The following is a 23,886-nucleotide window of genomic DNA, read 5'->3' as shown; positions in this document are numbered from 1 at the left end:
CATCTGCCTCTGAAGTAAAAGTGAAAAATTGACCAGTTTCTTTGGGATGAGTTTTAATTTTAAGTTTTAATAAACTACATTTCAGAATCTATGCTCTGCCATTGGACCAGCTGTCCAAATGCTACTCCTTCTCCCTCAGCAGTGACAGATGTGTGGGTGCAGTACTATTTAGTGGCCACATTGTTTTACTATTTTGCTTTTCCGATGAAACGATTCAACTTGAGGAGAGTGCTGCTATAGTATCATGGGCAGTGTAAAAGATTGAGATGTAAATGTGTAAACTCTTTAGTGAAATTAGTCAGGACAGATTAAGATACAGGACTCTATTAGGGTGAACGAACTGAGCTGTGGAGTATTATCTCTCCCTGTATATTAAGACTATGCTCATGGCATCGAACTAAAGTAATCACAAGAGAATGAAACACCAGTGCCCTGTTGACAGAGACTGTATGTGTTCATGTTAGTGTGTGTTCATGTTCTGTTACTGGGGCAGGAACAAGCCATCTGGGCACCATAATGGAGGGTGTCTGGTGGGACTAATGGGCTTCGGCCAACATGGAAATAGTAAATAGGATCGTGTGGTGTTGAGGCATGGAAACTCTCATAAAAGGGTAGTTTTGGTGTCTACCTCCTTCTTCAACCCAGCTGATCTTACAATAGGTTAATATTCAATTTAACAGTAATCAGGTTCTCAATGTCACTGTACAGTATTGGTGCACCAGAACGAGAAGAAGACTCCAAAACACACCAGGGTGAGCCACATAAAGCTCAGATTTGCACTTTAAGTGTTTTCAAACTTTGTGGTATATCTTTACAAAAGAAAAGACTTTAATACAATGGTGACTAAGTGGCTGGTTTTGCATGCGCATCTGGTTTGTTTTCCCATCTCCATTAAAATATTATGCACAGCTATGTCCCGAATGTTTCTGGAAAATGCATCCAGGACTGTCTCGTAGGTGAGTGAGGTCTGATGCAGGCAGTCTGATGGTGCTGGTGTTGATGTAGTCTGGACACATGAGCACAGTGCTGTCTTAGATGGTTTTGAAGATTAGATTTTGATGATTAAGACAATATATTTTTAACAAATACAGTGACAACACTGGGAGACTGTGCCAAGTAACAGCATGGATAAAGTGACACGGGGGACCAAAGGCAGAAAAACATTTAAAAAACATAGAAATATACAAAAAACAATGACATTTAATCAACACATTCCTATCAAACCATCAAGTAAAATGTTTTTTGTACCCACAATACACTGTGATTACTTTTATTGTAACTGTTTGGCAAGATCTTGTACTACAAGGTATTGTGTATCATAATCACAGAAATTCTTTAGTGAACTTTAAATCAAGTTAAGTTAAACAATACAAAATCCTGTCACATATTTTGGGTTGATTATGAATTTTTTTTTTAACCCCATGTTCATATAACAGCACAAACTGCAAACAACCATTCTTGGCACTGATTTGTGCCATTCCATACTGTAAATACAGGAAAAGGGTGCAGGTGGCACAGAGTAGGCCACACCGTTTCCCTGCAATGACAATGTCACACAAGTAAGAACTAGTACCCACACTTGCAGTATTTGTGAGTAGTCAAGTGCCTACTACCGCCAAGATTTGGACTGGTAGGATGGTGAATTGAGGAATACACTTTGAAGAAGTGTGCATCAAGTGTGGCATAGGTACACTGTGAGTTTCTGATACGGGACACGCTTCATGACAGGAGGGTCCGACTGTGGACCCCAGGTCGGTGAGCCAAATGGAAAAGGGGTGTGAGGTGGGTCACTTCCATTTTCTGAGCTTTTTCTTATATTTAATCAGATTTGAAAATGCTCAAGTTTCTCTCCTACCTACTCTATTAAAATGGGTTCATGGTTGGCACAGCTCAAATCACAAGGACACCAATAATTAAGCTCTTTTAATAGTACACAATAAACTGCTTTCCACATACAGAACCAAATATGCAGATGCTATCTCTGATGCAACTGAACAGCTCAAGCTGATTAATTAAAGAAATGAGAAAGTGCAGCATGCTGGTCTATATGTGTAACTTCATCAAGTCTTTAAATATTTGTTCTAAGGATATTAAAGGTTTTCTAAACATTTCTCCGTAGCTGCCAGGTGGGAGGAACCTGGGTTCCAAAACCAAACACAGGAAACATCCTGTTACTACCCAGGAGGACAGAAGAAACAGCAGTATAAGAATACTACAAACACAGATTAAGCACAGTATATTAACCTTTAAATCTAAATATTGTGGAGTGTGATCATTAACTTGATACAGAGATTGTCAAGTAAGCAGAATGTAAAAAAATCTTGGGTTAGTGTTTTTAATAAGATAAAAATAAGCCAAGAATCAGAAAAATAATTACTTCACTATAGCAGTGCAACAATCAGAGTCGCCGCAACTCAAACACCCCACAGTTCTGCATGCGATTTGACAAAATCCAATTAATGAAAGATTGTGGAACGTTCAAACATCAGAGACAGAATCCAATATTTAACAGGATGCTGGATTTTGAGTCAAGTGAATAAAAAGGACACACCTTCACGTGATGATGTAATGAATTGTGCACACACACACACACATACACAGAAACCTAGTCCAGTTGATTTTTTTCCCTAGTTTTTTCAGCTTACTATGACCTGGATGACTGAGAATCTACACGGACATGTTGGACACTTTTGCTTTGTGGACCATACTGCAATGAGCAACAAGTCTTTTAATCAGCAATCATGCAAAGTGACATAGAGTAGGAAAGCAGCAAAAAGCATGTTTTTAACCCAGTCATGGCCCCTTAAAATGACAAACTAACGAGAGAAGCAATCAATGAAGGGTCACCTTACCCATACCAGAGGTAGAATGTCTAAATCTAGCAAGATGCTGGTACTTTATGCCATTGCAACTATTCTGTTCAGTATGTCCATAAATACAGTGCTTCAGTCACCTTAAAGGCATAATTTACTACTGTTGTACAGGGTGGGCCATGGAAAAGTAGCCCGCCTCCAGCAATAGTATGAACGAGCAAGTGGACTGTTTTGGAGGCAGGCTTCTTTTCCGTGGCCCACGTGGTATATCTTTTAAAAATGAGAAGAGTACACTCACTGAGATGGTCTCATGACCTGCAGGCCTCTTGTCCTTCAGCAACAAAGGCCGACTCATCTGCCTGCTAGAAACAATCTGGACACAAAATGCTGGCAACATCAAGGCTGAGGAACAACCGACATTTTCTTTCAAAACTGTAGTCGATAAACTTCTTAGCAAACTTTGGGTTCAGGCAGTTCATTATTATCTCTGCGCACCCAAACTGATTCACAAAGAAAAAACATATATGTAATGTAAGATTATGTCAAACAGCTCAGGGTAAATCAGAAAACAAATGCAGGAAACACCATTTACTCCTATGGTAGCCATGCACACAGGTACTGTACATGTGTCATACATCTAAATGGCTATATAGTTTGCATAATGAAAATATGACTTTAACTGGTCTCAGTGAAAATCTTGGCCATGACCACAGACCTCATACCACTGTGAGCCTGATGTGTTGATGTACAAGGCACACAGAGGGTCAGACTTAGAGAGGATGTCCATGTCCATAAGGTTCTCACAGGAAACAGTCAGTGCTACCTTGGTGACCCAGCCAACGGCCCCTGGGGCCCTACTTGAGGCCATGGCAGCTTGTTGTACAAAGATGATCACACAAATGCACCACATCAACAGATGTTGTCAGAGGTGAGAACAATTATATACATTTACTCAATTCACTTATTTACATTTACTCGTTTAGTTACTATACTCTAGTGGGCCTACTTGTGCTGTACTTAAATATTTCCACCTTCTGCTCCTTTACAACATTACAGAAGGAAACATGTACTTTACTCTGCATAATAACTACCTTTACAGACACTTTAGAATTTGCTGCTTATAGCTACTTTTATTTTACACTTGTAAATTTTTGAATGTCTGGAAATATACGTTTACAGTATGAAGAGTACAGCTGGCTAGGCCAGAGATGGAGCTGTCACTCAGTGTCAAGCTAACTTCTCCCGCTCGCTTTAACTCTCGGTCAACGTGGAACTCTGGTGTTAGCTTAGTAAACATGTTAGACCGCCTGTTTGTGTGTGCTTGGCACATTTGTGCTAGTTAAAATTACACGAAGAACATGTTGTACTGACACTACGCGGAACAACAGTCAGTATAATAATACACAGGAACTCTCACGAGTTTGGTTGTTTCTCATCGACCGCATATGTAGAGGGACATATTACACCGGCGTGCATTCAAGAAAGACACTTTGTAATGTCATTATTTAATCTACTGTGGTTTCTAATTAACATTTATGAAATGAACATATGGGATATCTAATTTAGATGTTCATGTAGCCTTTTAGAACATTTGTTGTTTTTTCCAATTTACCTTAATTTTAACTGATACAATCTTCCGGTGTTAGCATTAGGTCTAACAGCTAGGGAGGCGATGTTTGAAAACTCCAGAAGTCGTTCAAAACGCTTGGGCCTAACTTACGATTGCTCGGTGGGCTTACCTGTAGAACCAAGCGAGAGAGACTATCTGGACGATAAAATAATTTTAACTCCTTTCCCAAGTTGTGACTCTTGTCTCCAAACCAAACTTAGTTTGATCTTAAGGTAGACAGGAAACAGAATCGCAGCTTTAGAAATGAGTTGAAACTTCTTGCAGCGCCAGCGAGCAAAATGTCTTATCATTCAGATTTTAGTGTCTGGGAATTCTCAAAATCAGGATAGAAATATTACAAATATACGTAGGGCCTGCACCGTCGGTCACACACTATAGCAATAAAATGTGTAGACTGTTAGCCCAGAGACAAATTTCCCCATTCAGTGTTGTTTTGCAACGTTTTAGTCTTGAATGTTCCTTGTTTATCTTTGCAGAATGAGGGCCAGCCCCGTGAACCTATTGATTAGCCCTTATGTTTGTTATACCGTGTCCGTCCTGACCATTGACTGTGTGGCGTCTGGACATAATGGCAGGACGAGTGTTAACGCGTTATGTGGGCAAGACTTTACTGTCAGCGCCTGGAGCAAAAGGCATCGGAGTTAGAGGAACAGCCCGGCTTTACTGGACGGCCACTGCTCGGACTGTAAGCAAAGATACATTTTATTTACAGTAAGCTAATCGGACAGAGTTGTTATTCTGCATAAACCTGCTAGAATCATTCTCATTTTGGAAGAGCAGTGGTTTCGCTGCACACTGTCCGAGAGCTGCCAGCTCTGAATAAGGATGTAACACTAGTGACATCACAGTGTCAAGGTGCAACAGGTGTAGATGGTTCCTGCGAGGAGTGGGCATAGTTGAATAGATTCTTATTCAGATTTAACTGATAAAATCCTGTCTAAGTGCGACTGACACGGTACTATGAGCACGGTGGAGCTCGGTGGAGCTCAGATTACGCTAAAACTGGCTTCTGATTCGACAAAAAAAAAAGAAAAATCAGTGAAGTATCCCTTTAAATCTTTTCGCAAATAAAATAAAGGTTTTACAAATCTGAAACAGTGTGTTCAAAACACTGATCTGATCATTTAGTCCAGATTTAACTGGTCTAAGCCTAACGTTAGTGGTTTTGGACCTAGACCTGGTGTGATGTGACTGTCTTTCTTGTGCACAGAGTGGAAGAGCTGCATTCATCCTGGGGCTCCCTACACTGTCCTGCCTGGGTTATGAAGTTTACCACAGATTACAAAGTTCAGCTGTGGTCCACGCTTTACAAAAAGGTAGTTTGTGTGCCACTGGAGATTTTGGAACTCAAAGCTGTTTTTCAGGAATTAGCCTAAGTTTAGAATACCACAGTTGTTTCAGTGTGAAACCTGGAAACTGAGGTGTGATATAGTGAGTTCACGTTTTCAAAACTCACCACACAGCTCTCTTTACAGGTCATCTCACATCTAAAATGCTATCATACCGGTTCAACCAAAACACTTGATACCTTTCTGAGGACCCACTCATGCACCAGAACACTAAAAACTAGTGTTTGGATTATGCTACCTTATAGTGCACATCAGGAAATGCTTGAAAACCCAAAAACGCACACAGAAGTGCAAACCCAAACAACTGATGAGGTGAAATCACCTCCTCATTTATGACTTGTCAAGATCTGCATTAACTGTTGTGTCCTGTGCATGCATTAACACAGTGAATGGAGTTTGTTCCTTCCATCTCATGATACTGTGTACATGACTTGAAAATCAATAATTACTTAACAGACTAAAAAAAAACACATACACAATAAAGTCTAAACCTCAGCACAACATTTTTCATTCAGGGGACATTCCATGAAGGGTTCACCTGATGGTGATGGGATGCACCGGACAACATGTTCACCCATGCATCATTACATTCTAGCAGACCTACAAGCCTTCTCTGAATGTGGCATCATATTTGTGTAGCGTTATTCTGACATTAAACTCAGAAGTCTGAGAGAAAAAAAACAAGTCAGAATTCAAATAAATACTTTATAGTGGTCCTAATCCACTTTCATAGGAAGATCAACAGATGACAGACAAAGCTGTTGAACAAAGGCACTAATGGTAGGTAGGTAGGTACTTTATTGATCCCTCAATGGGGAAATTTCATGAATAGCTTGGGTCAACGAACATGACTTTTGAAAGTTTGGTCATGAGTGCATTCGATGTCAAAGCAGTGAGCGATGCCCCACAGGTTAGTCCACGCCGACTTCTGTAGTGCTCTATGTGTGAAGAGTTTAGAAACCTTGTATAGAGAAATAACAAAAGAGTGAGAAGGTTTTCTGACTGAGTTGCTGTTGTGTTTGTGCAGAGGAGGTTTTGGAGCAGGCAGACTACCTGTACAGCTGTGCAGAGACGGAGAAACTCTACCAGATGCTGCTGCAGTTCAGGAACAGGTAAAGCTACTCATGTTCACTGGCGTCATTGTTCACACATGCTCTTTCCTACTTTTTATGTATCTGGAGGACTAAAAAGTGCAGTCAGTACATGATTTGAAATGATTTAGGCTGGAAATAACCTCCACTGGAAGTTTCAGTCCAACAGTCAGTAAACTGAAGGAGAAAGTACATAATAAAAAAGACGAAAAGCTGAGAGATGTTAGCAGCTAACAAAACTTAATATATGCTTATTTCCCTTGTGTGTTAATATGAAAGGTGCAATATTTATATATTGGTTGGTTGGCTGGTCTTTTTTGTTCATAACTCATGCAGTAAACACAGCCTTGTGTTTTGTCAGTATTCACAAAGTGCTTTGTACTGTATCTGAATGTGATCGTGCTAATAAAGCCACTTGAACAGAATCATTTACTACACACCACATCTGTACTAATCTGAGGTGAGCAGTATCGACTAAATGCTTGGTGTCTTGTGTCAGCAATGACGCAGACTTCCTGTGGCGTCTGGCCCGGGCGTCTCGAGACCTGTCGCTGCTGCCTAACACGGAGGCTTGGCAAAAGAAGCAGCTGACATTCGAGGCCTTCGAATATGCAAAGAAGGCACTGGAGAAAGATGACAAGTGTTTTGCAGCACACAAAGTAAGACTGGTGATCACTGGGGGTTTCTCCTTTTTTGTTTTTCTTACAAAAAATGTTGACATTTCTCTTTTGGGCTTTCCATCACAAGAAGCCCTGACAGCCACAGTACAATAACCAAAGTGTTGCATGCATTTGCACACTCACTCTTTCTCTCTTCACACAGTGGTACGCTGTGTGTCTCAGCGACATTGGCGATTACGAGGGAATCAAGGTGAAAATTGGGAATTCATACATCATCAGGGAACATCTGGAGGTGGGAGGACATCTGGATCATATATGTCAGATTATCCCTGTCTCACATGTAACTATCCTGAGTGAAACATTTTGCTTTGTCCTAGAGAGCCATCAAGCTCAATCCCAAAGATGCCACTTCCTTACACATTCTGGGTTACTGGTGAGTCTTTTGTAGAATTTTTAACAACTTTTTGCAGTACAGTATGTCACTCTTGTGTCAGATTGTATTAATTATTATACGGTACCTTACTTACAGGTTCCCTATAGGGTAGTTTCGTACATAAAGGGAATTCAAAGTACTTAACACAGTGCACACAGATAAAACATTCATTCATTTTCTACCGCATAGTCCCTGAATGGGGTCACGGGGGGACAGATAAAACATTAGACTGCAAATTAAAAGCAGCAATACATGACAACACAAAGTAGTAGGGAGAGCTGTGGCACACTGTGGATTCTCATTGCTCTACTTTGTACCACTTCAGTCTTCCCTTGAAGCACTATACAGCAGTTTCATATGGGTGGGGTTCTGCACACGAGTAGGGCAGTGTACTGTCCCTGATCAGTGGTTAACACACCCATGGTACAATGTCGGAAAAAAAATGCTGTGCAGAACACTGCCAGCTAGCAAACCCAGTTGTGAACAGTGGCGACTCCTCGCGTCTCTTACTCACGTCTTAGCTTCACCCAGTGGGGATGTGGGAGAGAGATAGAACAGAAGAGATCTGGTCACCAAACAGGACATCTCGCAGCGTCATTTCGAGGAGACGACTCAGGATGTGCAGTAGCTCAGCTCTCAAATGTGCAGAAATAAGCAAGGGTAAGAAGACCAAATGGAAATAAGAAGAAATGAAAAATCTGCTGAAGTAAAAAATGTAAAGAACGGAGCGTGATAAACGATGGTGGAGCTCCATCAATTCCCGGGGTCATGGATGACAGAGGAGGAGCGGAAGCAGAAATTGGCAGCAAGGAGAGTCCCTTGTTCTGCATTTAAAATACTTGGCTAATGCTTTGCTTTCTTAGGTGCTTTGCTTTTGCTGAGCTGCCCTGGTATCAACGCAAAGTGGCGGCTGTCATTTTTGCATCCCCACCTGTGTCCACATATGAGGAGGTGAGGACTCTGGCTGGTTTGCTTCTTACTGCACAGTGGCTGAAGTGCCATTACAGTTGTCATTTTTTGGGGTTTCTGCTTGGAGATACACAAATAACTTTGGATGAAGAAATGTTTTTCTTTCTCTTTCAGGCTTTGGAATTCTTCCTGAAAGCTGAGGAAGGTAAAACACTGTAAACTAATAAAGTCACTGAAGCAGTGACTGAGAAATCTTCTGTTGGCTGTAGTTCACACTCTTAGAAAAACCATGACAGCACTGAGCTCTTAGATTTCTTTAAACATTTACAGTCCGTTTATAACTTGAATACGTTTCTTCTCTCAGTTGATCCAAATTTCTACAGTAAAAACCTGCTAATGCTCGGGAAGGCCTACATGGCCATGAAAGACAAACAGAAAGCTCTGTACTGGTTAAACAAAGCTAAAGAGTGTCCTGCTCACACGCTGGAAGACAAGGAGGTACACACACTCATTTGATTTGACTGCATTTACACCAACACCAGAGTCGTCTGTACTGTTGCTTTACAGTGGATTTGTTCCTCTGCAGGTGCATAAAGAAGTGTTGGAACTCCTGAAGAAGCTGGGATGAATCTGATGCCCCTGAGCTTTTGGACAGTTTTTAGTTGCTAACAATGTTTTCTTATTATGATAATACAGTAGAACTATGAGTAGCCTTGCACACAGGAATCACCTGTGCACTGTAGAGATAAAGTGCATCCTGCAACTTTTGATATTGCAGTAATAAACAGGATTTAGATGATCACTTAATGCACATCAGGCCTAAATTCCTCTTAAGCTGTGTTTAAGGGGAAATGTTGCATATTGTAACGAACATTTCAGATCATAAGTTGACTGCATTGTGTTATTACTAAAGGACAATTTAGAACGCAAAGCGGTGTGGTCAGTCAAACACATTCCTTGTGACTCTAGTCCTTTGTCGACAACAGTGATCTGTTGTCTCCAAAAAAGTATTAGCATCAGATTTTATGGCTATCAAATGTAATCACAGCTCTTATTGGGTTTACAGTCATGCACCAATTGTCCCAAAATGAATTCATAGCACCTGTAAAGATGGTCAGATACATTTATTAAATGCTTTTTTTTCTACAGGTAAGATCCAAACAAAATGAAGATAAAGCCAGAGACACTGATTTTCCTTAATCAAACAAAATAAACATTGCCAGTGGTTTTGCTGTGAACCCTGAGCTAAAAGGTGTGTAATCCCTCTGATAATCACACAACAAAAAGCAAGCAAGCATGGTCATTGAGGGGGTTTAATCATTTATTTTTCTCTTAAATCCATCTCTCTTCTTTTAGTGAAAGATTAAAAATGAATCTTCTATACACGTACTCTCCAGTAAAGGGGCATTCTGTACAGCACAGGTGTTTATAGTATGCATCTATATGCGATATGTTACAGTTAGGACATGTTTCAGATTGCCTGCACAGGTGTAACCTTCCTGCTTCATGACTGCACACTGAAGTGAGCCACAGTGTGCAAAAATCAGCTTTACTCTGACAGAATACAACAAAGGCGACCTGAAACACCCAATCAGCTTTTGTTAAGAACCAAGGCATCACAGATTTCCATTAACAGAGCAGCGGCTCTGTGTAATTAATTATAATATTTCAGTACTTCATTTACGCTCATCTTTATACAATGAATATTCATGTACACAGTTGATTTTCTTTGATTATAGGTTTCTGTTCAAAAGGAAGCACAAAGTTCTGCAGTTCTCTTGATTCGGCTCCTTTTGCTACAATAAAGGTTTGTCTTCGTGTTGTCGTTCCTCCCTGCATCTCAGCTGAGTCCTGCTAAATGCATCACTGATGACTACTCACAAGCTCCTCCTAGAAAAGGTCTAACAGCTTTTTGCTGTTTGCAGTGGTCTGGAAAAAAAAACAATGTTGGAGGAAACAAGGATTTGCATTTAGACCACAGGCTGAAAGAATGGCCTCAGAAGTGACATTTAAAAAAAAAAAAACAAAAGCAGCAGCTGAGAAAAGAATTAGCAAGGGGAAAGGGGGATGCACAAATCAAAAACAGCAATGTGATGTGTCGTCAGATCTGCTGCTGCCAGTCTTCAAACAGACTGCTGAGGACATATGGCCTGTGGCATGTTAGTTTCTCTTTAATGGAGTCTGACAACTGTTACTTTAACGTGAATCAGATTTATTTCTGCAAATAGCCTCAACTTTACTGATTTCTACAAACTCAAAGTCTGAGACAGACAGAGACTGGACATAGGCTGGATAACTGAGCCCGTATCTTAAGCAAAGGGCTCAGCACTATGGCTTGAAGATCATGTTTGTGTAGCTGAAGTGCAGCCAAACAGCAGGCGCACACTGTTATGACAGAATCATGTTCTAACAATACTGTAGTGTAGCTATGAGTGTTATTCCCCAGATTAATACTTTTAAGTGTTTAAGCCTTTCATTTTTCCTGGCCAGTTTTTACTGCATGCAGTATTGGTATACATCTGTATATGTTGTTTTCAAGTACTTTGATACCTTTTTTTAATGCAGCATTTAGTCCATGGAACTTTCAGAACATTTCCTGCCATTTTGGGAAATATGCCAGAGAGCCACATACAACACTGGCTTACTGTTTACCATTACCAACCATTAGTTAATAGATGGCAACAGTTGAGCTCCATTCACAACAGTTGAATGTATGGACGTGATGTTCCTTGGACCTGATGGCCAAAAATGAATTTTTTTCAGTTGTCAATGAGCTGTGTTTGATATTCATGGGTCAAATGTCTGTCGGTATATTTGTCTATAACTGAGGAGTTAAAGTAAATGTGTTTTGCAAGTTATGAAATAAGCACCATCATGTCTGGTGCTCTATAAACCATAGTTTACAGTTCCTTTCAAAGACACAAAAGAGAATCAGCCCAGCAACAACAGAGCAACTGACTCTGGTTTTTGTCCTTGGAGGCTACTGTAGGTGTCCTGGAGCACATCCAGTATCTCTGCCATAGACCTCAGGATGGTGAGCCACAGACTCCACCGTCCTCACAATCACACAAATATATTTTTCTTGAGTCCCCATTTTCATTGTGATATAATCCTTTTTCCTAACTCATGTCTGTGTCCAAACGAGAGGATCTGATGATGCTTCTTTCTCTGGGCTGGTGTCCACACACATCGTCTGCTGCAGAACTGTCCATTGTGACCACTGTGCCTTTTTGTAATGGTAACAACCAGCTCATCTAGACACAGAACGATCCAATCCTTGAGTGTGTGAGTTTAGTAGTCACAGCTCATCTTCAGAAGCAGCCATGCAAGCAGCAAAAATTGCAACAGAAAAACACAATTCAGGCACAAAACCCCAATACTCTCTTGCCTTTTAAAACTCTATAGAACTAGAGCTTTAAAAGAAGATTGCGCTTCAACTATAAAATCCTCTCAACAACTCTAAGTCTCTTTTAAAAAGACAGTCAGCCACTGGGAGGAAATTTTTAAAAAGTGTCCATGATTTCTGTTTTTAAACAGAGCAAAAAGGCTGAAATGCTTGCATATTTCATGATGGGGTATCATAAATATGGAAGGGCTGGAGAACAGGATTGCGGCAAAAAAAAAAAAAAATCATGGTGCAAATTAGGATTTGGTTTAAAATGACAAAATAGCTTATTATACATTGGTGGTTATCTTGTGCAATTTTTTTTAGTTTTACTTGGCTGAATAAACAGCAGCAAGGGGAAGGGAGAGAAACACCCGAGGACTCCTCCCTCTACTCTTGGCCAAAGCCTTCTGTTTCCTCGATGGCGAAGAGCAGCTTCTCTTTCAGCTGTTCGAAGCTTTTGTATGGAGGCAAGTCCAGACGGTTAAAACTGAGGAGACAAAGGAGGACCAACGATGCTGGGTCAGATGCTTCACAAAACATGTCGTGGTTATAAACCTGTTCCTGTCCTGTTATAAATGTGCCCCTATGCTCTTATTTATTTAGAAATTTGGTAGGTGTTTATATGCATGATCAACAAAACCTCCCAGTAATACATATATACATCCACTCACCATGTGTGGCTCCGAGGGAGCCATGTGTCCTTCCCCACCTTCTCAATGCAGAACTTCTGTGGCCCATTACTTCCTGTAGTGCAAAAGATGATGAGGAATGAGAAGATTTTTAAGTTCACACCGGTAAAATGTGGACAGTTACACATTTTTTCAACACGGATGTAAAACTACTTCAAATGAAGCCGATATCTGGCTCATTAATATTCTATGCATTATTTGACTTCAAACAGAATGTGAGGCAGCACGGTGGCACAATTAGTGCTGTTGTCCAAGAGCAAGAAGGTTCCAGGTTCAAGCCCCAGCTGACCCGGGGCCTTTCTGTGTGGAGTTCGCATGTTCTCCCTGTCCCTGTATGGGTTCTCTCCAGGTATTCCGGCTTCCTCCCACAGTCCAAGGACATGCAGCTGGCTATTCTAAATTTACCATAGTAGTGAATGAGTGTGTGTGTGTGTGTGTGTGTGTGGGGTTGTCTGTCTCCAAGTGTCAGCCCTGTGATAGACGGGAGACCTGTCCAGGGTGGACCCCACCTCTCACCTAGTGACTTCTGAGACCTGGTTCTGTAACCCTTTTCAGGATAAGCGGTATAGATAATGGATGGATTGAATGTGCTGAAGAAGAACAAATATTCCAGATACTCACAGTCTGGACTTTACATGTGTATAGTATGTACCTGTACATCTTTTCTTTTTTTACACTGTAAATGTGCTACTCGCTGTGTGCATCCATCACTGACCCATGAGCTCAGCGAAGCCGCCCAGAGGAACCCTGCAGGTTCCAGTGACAAACTGCATGAGCCGCAGTCGTACTTCATTGTCCACTTCTTTCACCAGCTGTGGGGGAGCAGTGACAATTCAGTAATCAGGGATGGCACACTACTGGTTAGAGAGACTGCTCATCAAGCATCACACGATGTGACATTTCAAATCAACCTTCAAAGGAAGCCACATGAACTTAAAAGAAGTGTGTGAGCCCTGGCATTTTGTGCCAGGAGTTGTGCTGCTCTGCCTCTGTGTACCTGCCAGAACCAGATGATCTGCTTGCTGTTCCTGGTATAATGACGATACACTGTATTCCTCTGCCAGTCCTGCAGGTCTACCTCCTGCATGCCACACAGCATCACCTGGACAAAACACACACAGGAGCGTAAATAACAGGCAGAGAATAAGAGTATAGCTACACAGGGGAATTCTCACACAAAAGAAATTAAAGAAAAGCTTTTGCACACACATCAGCATTATTTCATATTATTTACAGAATATCTAAGCAGAGCGGTTAAAGGCTCTGCAGAGTGGGGTTGTTTACAGGAATTAGAAAGACACAGGAGACAAACTGCAACAAAACACAAACATATTAGAAATGTATTACTGTACTTGCAGCAACAGTCACACTGCTCACCTCCAGCTCCTTCTCATCAAAGTACTGGAGCCACTGAAGTGGAACCACCTCGTTGAAGCCATCCAGGAAAGCTTTGGTCTGACCTTCTACCCCACGGGAGAACCTCCACTCTGCCATTAGACTGCAAGCCAAACGGCAAATATGGAGTAAGTTCCAAAGAAAATCATTTAGTCCAAAAGGGTTTTCCGAGGTCAGATATCATTGCTGTTGTGATTGAAGAGTGGTTATACTTTCACCTGATATACTCCTCCTTGTTCTCCTCAGTGACTAAGATGTTCACACCATCAGCCTTGAGGTCATGAGACTTTATCTCCCCCAAGATCTCCATATCTACTGAGAAGAACATCTCCAGACCACACTCTTCAATGTTGTTGTCTCTGAGGAGACATGAGGTTGTGTTACTGTCACATAACAGCTGTACCAGATACAGTGACAGCCTGTCTGAACATGGCCTAACACATTACGTTAAATATTTACTTAGCAACTTATTTGATTAAACCAGACAGAAATGCACACACACAAAAGTTTAACTGTCTACTCCTCACTCTGGAAGAACTACACAGTTCCTGCTGCCTCAAAAAAGCCCACAACATCATTAAAGACATTTCACACCCAGGATGTTCACTCTTTGGGGGCGGGGGCTGTTGTTTATTTCATTTTTCTAGCAGCTAAGTTTTTTATATGGTCTTATTTCAACGTTATGTTTTTTTCTATTCTATTTTTTCGTTGTACGTGTTACAATGACAATAAGCACAGGTCACTGTACGCCAAGACAACCAGACACAAGGACAGTTTCTTCCCCGGGGCCATTACTCTGATGAACACTTGACCATGACAGTATGACTGGACAATAAACCCTCAGTGCAACACCTGTAAATATACACTGTACATATAGTTTCATTGAATCCAGACTCTTGTGTGTTTTATACACAAGTATTCACAGGGCTTAACTTTTTTCCACATTTTGTTATGTTACAGCCTTATTCCAAAATGGATTAAATTCATTATTGTCCTCAAAATTCTACAAACAATATCCCATAATGACAATGTGAAAAGTTTGTTTGAAATCTTTGCAAATTTATTAAAAACAACAACAACGACAACTAAAAAAAAATCACATGTACATAAGTATTCACAGCCTTTGCCATGACACTCAAAATTGAGCTCTGGTGCATCCTGTTTCCACTGATCATCCTTGAGATGTTTCTACAACTTGACTGGAGTCCACCTGTGGGAAATTCAGTTAATTGGACATGATTTGGAAAGGCATACACCTGTCTATATAAAGGTCCCACAGTTAACAGTGCATGTCAGAGCACAAACCAAGCCATGAAGTCCAAGGAATTGTCTGTAGATCTCTGAGACAGGATTGTATCAAGGCACAGATCTGGAGAACGGTACAGAAAAATTTCTGCAGCATTGAAGGTCCTAATGAGCACAGTGGCCTCCATCATCTATAAATGGAAGACATTTGGAACCACCAGGACCTTTCCTAGAGTGGGCCACCCGGCCATACTGAGGGATCAAGAGAGAAGGGCCTTAGTCAGGGAGGTGACCAAGAACCAGATGGTCACTCTGAAAGAGCTCCAGCATTTCTCTGTGGAGAGAGGAGAACCTTCCAGAACAACCATCTCTGCCTCCACCAATCAGGCCTGTATGGTAGAGTGGCCAGACGGAAACCACTCCTCAGTAAAACACACATGGCAGCCCGCCTGGTGTTTGCCAAAAGGCACCTGAAGGTCTCTCAGACCACGAGAAACAAAACTCTCTGGTCCGATGAAACACAGATTGAACTCATGTCTGGAGGAAACCAGGCACCACTCACCACCTGGCCAATAGCATCCCTACAGTGAAGCATGGTGGTAGCAGCATTGAGCTGTGGGGATGTTTTTCAGCGGCAGGAACTAGTCCTGCCGACTACATCCTAGATCCTGAGACTAGTCAGGATCAAGGACACAATGACTGCAGCAAAGTACAGAAACATCCTTGATGAAAACCTGTTCCAGAGCGCTCTGGACCTCAGACTGGGGCGATGGTTTATCTTTCAACAGGACACCAACCCTAAGCACACAACCATGTTAACAAAGGAATGGCTACGGGACAACTCTGTGAATGTCCGTGAGTGGTCCAGCCTGAGCCCAGACTTGAACCTGATTGAACATCTCTGGAGAGATTTGAAAATGGCTGTGCACTGATGCTCCCCATCCAACCTGATGGAGCTTCAGAGGTACTGCAAAGAAGAATGGGAGAAACAGCCCAAAAATAGGTGCTTCAACAAAGTATTAAAGACTGAATACTTATGTACATGTGATTTTTTTTATATACATTTGCAAAGATTTCAAACAAACCTTTCACATTGTCATTATGGGGTATTGTTTGTAGAATTTTGAGGACAATGAATTTAATCCATTTTGGAATAAGGCTGCAATATAACGTGAAAAAAGTTGAGCGCTGTGAATACTTTCTGGATGCACTGTGTGTGTGTGTGTGTGTGTGTGTATATATACTGTATATAAAACATGTACAGGTCTATTTATAAGTACTTTGCTGTTATTCTTTTATCTCTTTTCCTAATGCACATTCCCTTGCTTGTTGACATGTATGTACACATTGAGAGCTGCTATACCAGAGTCAAATTCCTCGTGTGTCCAACACACCTGGCCAATAAAGGTGATTCTGATTCTGATAAAGGATTATCTTATCTTATAGAGCATGAACAGGTTAGGTATGATAACATCCAAAAAACCCACTCCTCATTTCTCTAGCTATTGCCAAGAAAACAATCTTTCAAAATTGGAAATCAAAAAAATCAATACGCATAAGCCACTGGACCAACCTTCTGACAGAATACATCACATTAGACAAAATGACATCCACTCATAAGAATAGTTTATCTGCTTTTTATGACACATGGAACCCATTTTTAACACATTTCAACTTGAATCAAATGCCTGGGGCTGAGGCCATGCACATTCCCACCAACCTCTAAAATGTAACAAACTTTTTTTTTTTAATAGTACTGTTATCATCATTATTACTGGCAATTGTTTTTTTTTACTTCCCCCCCTTTTCCCTTTCTTGCATTTCATAGACTGCACAAGTTGGAAATACCCACACTTCACACACTACAACCTCGTTAAACACTCTATATCCTTTTGTAATGTCATGTAACTGTTGTCTTGTCTCCCATGTTCGGTACTGTTTTGTTAATGTGTTTGTTTCAATTAAAAAAAAAAAACAAGGCTTAATATTGAGGGCTGTGTAGACTGGTTACCTGATCCATATGAGTGAGTTGTAAAACTCTGGGTCAATGGACTCGAGATCTTTGAGGACAAGTTTCTTGTTCAGCATGCGTTTATAGAAAGGCAGCGAGAAGCCTGTATCGATGAACTTGCCATGGAAAAGTGCCTGCAAAAATAAAGGGCCATCTTATTTCACTGCACTGGTCAGTCTGAAAATATGAACACATGCAGGTTGTGGACAACCTAAGATTTTGTTTCAGTAACTGTTATTGATGTTTGGTTATTTTAACTAGCACGTTTGACATTAAAATATCAGCATGTTTCAGTTTTTATGTTTGCATTATCAGTTGCATATGTGTGGACAGCATGTGAACTTGCCATTGCAATGAAGCGACCAATGAAGCAGAAGTACGAGAGGTGGTCCGGGTTGATAGTTGATGCCGGGTTGATCTGCAGACAGTAATTGCTCTTGCCGGCGTACTCAAACAAACAGTACATGGGGTTGAGCACTTCGTGGGACAACAAAAAGAACCACTCTCTGAAAAGTGAGGTGCCGGACAAAAAGACAGAGGCAAGAAGTGAGGGCAAAGATGAAGGGAATGTGTTGGGAGGAGTGAATTAGAATAGAAATGGGGAAGGAAATTAAGGGAAGGGGGGGGTAACGAGTTACAAATCTGAACTCCAAAAAGTTCAGACTTTCATTTGCATAAGACACATTTCAGATGTTTAAGACAGTTTTTCTGTAAGCTGTCCTAAATCCAGAGGTAGGATTCATTTGTCTATTATACCGGGCTAAGCCTCCATAGTCGAGTCCCTCCTCGCCTCTGAAGATAACATAGAGTCTCCTTCTCAGGTCATAAGGCTTCAGGGCCATGATCTAAAAGACAGAGAAAACACACAATCTAGGCTGTGAGGAATCATCTCACTGTATATCCATCCCTGTATGTGCTGTATAACATCATTTTAAACTGTAAAGAGAGAGCCTCCTACCTGCTGATAAGAGTCATCAAACAGGTTCTGTCTGGAAACTGTGATCTTCACATGGCTAGGAAGAGCATTGGACTGTGGAATGACAGTGCAAATCATTAATGTAAAATTAAAAGCAGGATGTGTGACAGACCATGAAACAGAGTGATGGGGTACGAGGAAAAAAGTACCCACCTGGCACAAGTAGCGAAAATGAGCAAGTTTCCATCGAAAGCTGCGCTCATAAGCAATCTGAGGTCCTTTGGTTCTGAGAACAAACAACAAAACCAAACCAAACCCAAATGTCAAAATGTAGCAGGTACAGGCTGACATCCAATGAGAAGGAGGTTTATTTTTCTAACTTGAGAGCAGCTGCATCTTCATCATATAATGAAATAAATGTGGCACCTGTGAAATATGCTCAGCTATGTTACCATGAAGTTCACATTTTGAAAAATATCTAGGGTTTCTGAGGAAATGTACTGAATATCCTGAACAGCCCATGTGAATAATAACCTTCAAAATTACCAGTGCAAACTGTTTTCTCTAAGTCAACTTATTTTTCTGTGCCTTACTTGAGCTATATATGCACACTGGCTAAACTAAAGCACAAAATGTCTCCATCTCATCCTAGTAAACATGTTCTATTTAACTGTACACAATCCCCTATACCTGCAGCTCTTTGGGCTACTGACAAAACAGACTCTGGCATGGCTTTAGGTAACATGTAATACAATGGAGAACACAAAAGCAGTTCTTACACAGAGGACTTCCCAGTGCGGGGGTCACTGAAAGTGGTGGTTCGGGTGTTATGATCCACAAAGTATCGAACCCCTTCCCTTGTGTACCGGATTTCCCAACCTTCAGGCAGAGGATCCTCATTCTGTAGCCTGTGGGTGCACAAGCACACACACACACACACACACATTATATGTATGTACTGATACATGTGGAAGGTGTAAATTAAATCCAAGGACTAAATCCATAAATGGCACTGAAGCAATCCAACACAACACCAGGTGTTGATAAGTCTTATGTTTTAAATGTTATTTCAGTGTATGATGTGTTGCCCTAACTAAATCAAACCATAACAAAATTTTTTATAATGGACCAACTTTCATAGGTTGTACTACATAAACAAGAACAACAAGCCTTCCGATGTTTTTCTAATACAAATTCAACAACAGATAAATAATGCTGTTATGATGGAAGGGTGATGGTGGGATAACAGGGTTTCTGGTACTCATGGGAGATGGGCAAATCACCTAAAATTACTTTGATGATAAGTTGTTCAGTCCCTGTAGATTTTAATCTGCTGTATGTCATGCTACAAAATTACTACTAACATTTGAAGGCATTTTATGGCTACTGATTCAACATGTAACTAGTATAAAAACAGCTTCTCAGTGAGGTCCAAGACTCAGATGCTGACATGATTTTGATAGGATTGTCATGAAATATTTACTTTTTGCCAAATGATCAGTGAAAGGGATTGTGAAAGTAAAATGTTTATCTAACTGTGCGAAGTCTGAAAAGTCACTGACCTATTTATCTCGTTACCCTACATCATACACTTCACTGAAACCAGTTCAGAAATGTAGACGTTGCCTTTCCACTAACATACATTCATTGAATTCACTGTACCACAGCTGCTTCCTTCAGATTTTAATTCACTAAATATTTATTCAACAAATTAATTAAGGTCTTGCCTACAATTTAACAATCTGAATATCTCAAGGCTGCTGCTCAGTCTCATTACCTATGCTAAGGAAATGATGTTTTCACTGGCATTTGTTGCTTGGTTTGTTCACAGCATAATTCAAAAAGTTATGAATGATTTTAGAAGACATTTTTTGGAGACATAGGGTATGGCCCATGTAACAATCCATTAGATTTTGGTGCTGATCCAGATCATCATCCAAATCCACATTTTTAAAGGATTCTTCACCACTTTCTTTCTTTACCACTGTGAGATATGGCTAGTTTCAATATTTTTGCTTCCAACTCCATACCTAATGCCTACAATGCCTTGACAAAAATGGCACAGTAACTTTCAAATAAGATCTACCACAAACCAAAATCTGATCTTTAATATTCTGAATGTGGTGATTCACAACATTCAGATTTTTAGGGCTCATGGAAAACTTGCGACATACAAACAATGCAACAGATTTGCAGCTATGAACAAATTCTAGATGGAAACTTGGCTGATTCATAGGGTGTCAACAGATTTGACATTTCTTCAAAAGTTACTGAGCTAGATCCTGAAGAAAATCACCATTACTGAAATGCTGTTTTTCTTAAATAATGTTCAAACTAATAATGATATTAATATGATTCCAAATACTAGAGGTAGGTTTTCATGGTCAAGGAATCATTATGAGGGTCAAGCTGTCATAGGAATTTTGCTTTTAGATGGAATGGAAGACTACAGCAGTCCCTGGTAGGCTAGTGGTTAAGGCGCAGCGCTCTCGCCGCGGCACCCCGGGTTCAAATCCAGGTTGCGTCAAGAAGGGCATCCAGCGTAAAACACGTGCCAAATGTCAACATGCGAGTCTTCAGTGTGACGATTCGCTGTGGCGACCCCTAAACGGGAAAAGCCGAAAGTGACTTTCTTAGATGGAATGGCATTATGGGGGAAAGTGAGCTGCTTTGGCAGAGGTTTGCACTTTCTGAATGCTGTGTAGTGTTATGGATCAATGATTTCTCTTTTACCATCCTTAAAGAGGTTTGGAAAGTAGGCAGATTTCAGCAATCACATAGTCCACACAGAATATAACTGATGCATCTTTAGAGGAAGTCTAACTATTATGGTATCAGTGAGAACATCCCAAAAAGTGGTCTTTGCTGGTCTAAGCATTTTTGGCACATCTGTCTGAATGAGTGCAAACAAGGTCAGTAATATCAGAGGTAAAGGATAAATGCATGATGTCAGGGTGATGCAGGACATGGAAAAGGCCTGCTAACCTCTAGATGGCCTTTCACATTCAGATTTATCTTTAAAAGATGCTCAATTTATACATTCTCTCTCTCTGTTAAATTTCATTAGATTAACATAAGGTTAAATAGTTTCCATTTTGTCTATTGTGTTTTTTGTGGCACTGAGCTCACCCTTGAGTTCGGGGGTCTTCCCACTGTGTTGTCTTGGTGTTATGGTTGACAAAATACACTCGGTCATTGGAGTCAACACGCCTCTCTAAATTTGATAAAAACAGACAAACCTGTAGCTTACCAGACAGAATAGACACTGGGCCACACTACACCAGGCAACACAGGTCAGGTTTACTTCTGTATTTATAAACACATACTAACACAAAGTAAAAACGTGTACAGGTTTTTGAAGAAAATGTGAACTCACCCCAACCAGGTGGTAGCGGGCCAAGAGGATCGTTCTCAGCAGACATCATGGATGCCTAGAAAGGAGGAATACACACCACGTCAAAAACACCAGGAAGACACAAATTGGTCAAAATATTACAAATAAAAACAAACAGCTAAAACTGTGTGATGATATGTTGACCTCTGTGGCTGATGCCTGCTCAAGTACTTCCCAGTTGTCTGTGTTTAGATTTGTGCTTTAATCATCAGTGAAGATGACATCACTGCTCAGATCAAAGACTTGGGAGGGAAACCGTCACAGGAAAAACAGATTAGGTCACAGACTGGAAGTATATATTTTAAGTCCTGGCCAGGTAAAGTTGCCAGGACTTAAAATATGATCACCATTGGATCATGAGCTAGATGCCAAACTGCACATAAAGTGAGTTGGCTGGAAACAAACAAATGCACCCCGAGAATGAGATTCATTAGACAAAAACTATATACAATTCAGTCTGCAAGGACTTTCATTGAGGTTTGCTTGAGTTAGGCATCACAATAAGCATCAAGTCTGTCTTTACTGCTGTCATAGTAGCATTACTGTTTAATTATTCTTGGTGGCTTGGTGCAGGTTGACATAAAAATCTGTACTGCACAAAAATGAATTTAAATGAAGTTGAAAACCCAAAAATACAAACACAGTTACTATATCAAATATTTGTCATGGAGTAATTTCATTTCAACGTGATGGCAGAAGGGTGCTGGACTGCAACCTGACAAAAGACAAAGTGATCACTGATAACAGGTCAACAGAAACTAAATTAGATTAAAAGCTTTTAAAAAGCCATTTCAGAGTCACAGGTGTTTTCTCTGTTTTCTGTTGTTCTGGGTAAGTATGAAATTGTATGAATACACACTTAGAAAGGTGGGGAGCTGATAAAAGCTAAAACTATGTAGTCAGGTGACTCAATAATACTTAGACAAAAAACAAAACAAAACAAAACAAAAACAACAACACTTATGTTTGCAAACTGGCACCATTTATCTTTGAGAAGATGATACAGTATTGCATTAGTGCAAGTTAAAACTAAACCAAGAGATTACATATGAATAGTAAACATTCAAGGCATTTATTTAAAATTAGTGTAAAGCAAAGAGTGTGTAAATTTGGCAATGTGAACTTTGTGCAGAGACACTTGACTCTTCATTTGAGAAGAGATATGAAAAGGACCTAAGTATTCGCATTAACATAGGAGGACACACTGGCTTTCCCTTTGCCACATATACTGGGGTATATGAAGTATATATGTAATGAAGGATGTTTATGATACTTTAATTCCAGTATGTGTAACGTTGGTGTGGACTGTATTGATTGTGTGGTATTCTACAATAAAACATAAAACACCACAAAGTAAGAATTTTGATGAGCTGGATGATTAGGCAGGAAGAGGGAATCTGCAATACATGCATTTAACGTGTTTAAAATAAAAAAGGTGCTGGGGGATGAGAGAGTGGGAGCATCTTACCGAGTAGAGGTATCTCTGGTTAAACTGGTGCATAGCTCCCTGCAGCTGGCTGCGTTGGCTCTGCCACTGCTCAAAGTTGCGGACTGACTCCATTGTGGGACGCTGCCACGTGGTGGTGCGGGTGTTGTGGTCCACATAATAGATCCGGCCCCGGTCATCCACTCGCCGCTCCCAACTGGCACATCCAAATTGACAGAGAAGAACAAATGCAAACTTATTTGCTGACTGAGCTAACCAGGGGTATCAACGGTACACTTTACAGCTATAACATCAATCTTTTGTTACTCCTACCTAAAAGTGACTCATAGGTACGGGTGTAAATTAGGACTGCATGGTAAATCATTTTGTGAGCATGATTCAGATACAGTGGGTACGGAAAGTATTCAGACCCCCTTAAATTTTTCACTCTTTGTTATATTGCAGCCATATGCTAAAATCATTTAAGTTCATTTTTTTCCTCATTAATGTACACACAGCACCCCATATTGACAGAAAAACACAGAATTTGTGACATTTTTGCAGATTTATTAAAAAA

The 23,886-nt window shown here is 40.5% G+C and overlaps 2 protein-coding genes across 3 annotated transcripts in view; one reads left to right on the top strand and one right to left on the bottom strand.

Moving 5' to 3' along the window:
• Window positions 1-4,219: 4,219 nt before the first annotated feature.
• On the top strand, window positions 4,220-12,505 carry rmdn1 (regulator of microtubule dynamics 1). 2 transcript variants are annotated; one of them, XM_020608867.1, is made up of 11 exons: window positions 4,220-4,305; window positions 4,920-5,128; window positions 5,654-5,759; window positions 6,820-6,904; window positions 7,383-7,542; window positions 7,706-7,795; window positions 7,881-7,936; window positions 8,800-8,887; window positions 9,020-9,050; window positions 9,210-9,343; window positions 9,432-12,505. In XM_020608867.1, the coding sequence occupies exons 2-11, from the start codon at window positions 5,012-5,014 to the stop codon at window positions 9,471-9,473; spliced, it is 909 nt and encodes a 302-aa protein (XP_020464523.1). In that variant the 5' UTR covers window positions 4,220-4,305; window positions 4,920-5,011; the 3' UTR covers window positions 9,474-12,505. The 2 variants fall into 2 exon arrangements, with proteins under 2 accessions (XP_020464523.1, XP_020464524.1); XM_020608868.1 differs by lacking the exon at window positions 4,220-4,305 and adding an exon at window positions 4,495-4,542.
• Window positions 10,447-23,886, bottom strand: part of wwp1 (WW domain containing E3 ubiquitin protein ligase 1) — a 27,767-nt gene continuing 14,327 nt past the window's right edge. Inside the window, exons 11-25 of the mRNA XM_020608855.1 lie at window positions 23,352-23,526; window positions 21,866-21,920; window positions 21,619-21,703; window positions 19,269-19,397; window positions 18,703-18,775; window positions 18,532-18,603; window positions 18,330-18,418; window positions 17,920-18,079; window positions 17,574-17,707; window positions 14,536-14,676; window positions 14,300-14,420; window positions 13,920-14,024; window positions 13,638-13,734; window positions 12,905-12,977; window positions 10,447-12,720 (exon numbers count right to left, since the gene is read on the bottom strand). Coding sequence (XP_020464511.1) covers window positions 12,621-12,720; window positions 12,905-12,977; window positions 13,638-13,734; window positions 13,920-14,024; window positions 14,300-14,420; window positions 14,536-14,676; window positions 17,574-17,707; window positions 17,920-18,079; window positions 18,330-18,418; window positions 18,532-18,603; window positions 18,703-18,775; window positions 19,269-19,397; window positions 21,619-21,703; window positions 21,866-21,920; window positions 23,352-23,526 — 1,609 coding nt within the window. The 3' untranslated portion in view covers window positions 10,447-12,620. The remainder of the gene's footprint in view (window positions 12,721-12,904; window positions 12,978-13,637; window positions 13,735-13,919; window positions 14,025-14,299; window positions 14,421-14,535; window positions 14,677-17,573; window positions 17,708-17,919; window positions 18,080-18,329; window positions 18,419-18,531; window positions 18,604-18,702; window positions 18,776-19,268; window positions 19,398-21,618; window positions 21,704-21,865; window positions 21,921-23,351; window positions 23,527-23,886) is intronic.

The sequence above is a fragment of the Monopterus albus genome, unplaced genomic scaffold (assembly GCF_001952655.1).
Source record: "Monopterus albus unplaced genomic scaffold, M_albus_1.0 scaffold96.1, whole genome shotgun sequence".
Taxonomy (NCBI): domain Eukaryota; kingdom Metazoa; phylum Chordata; class Actinopteri; order Synbranchiformes; family Synbranchidae; genus Monopterus; species Monopterus albus.
This window is presented reverse-complemented; position numbering and strand designations above follow the sequence as displayed.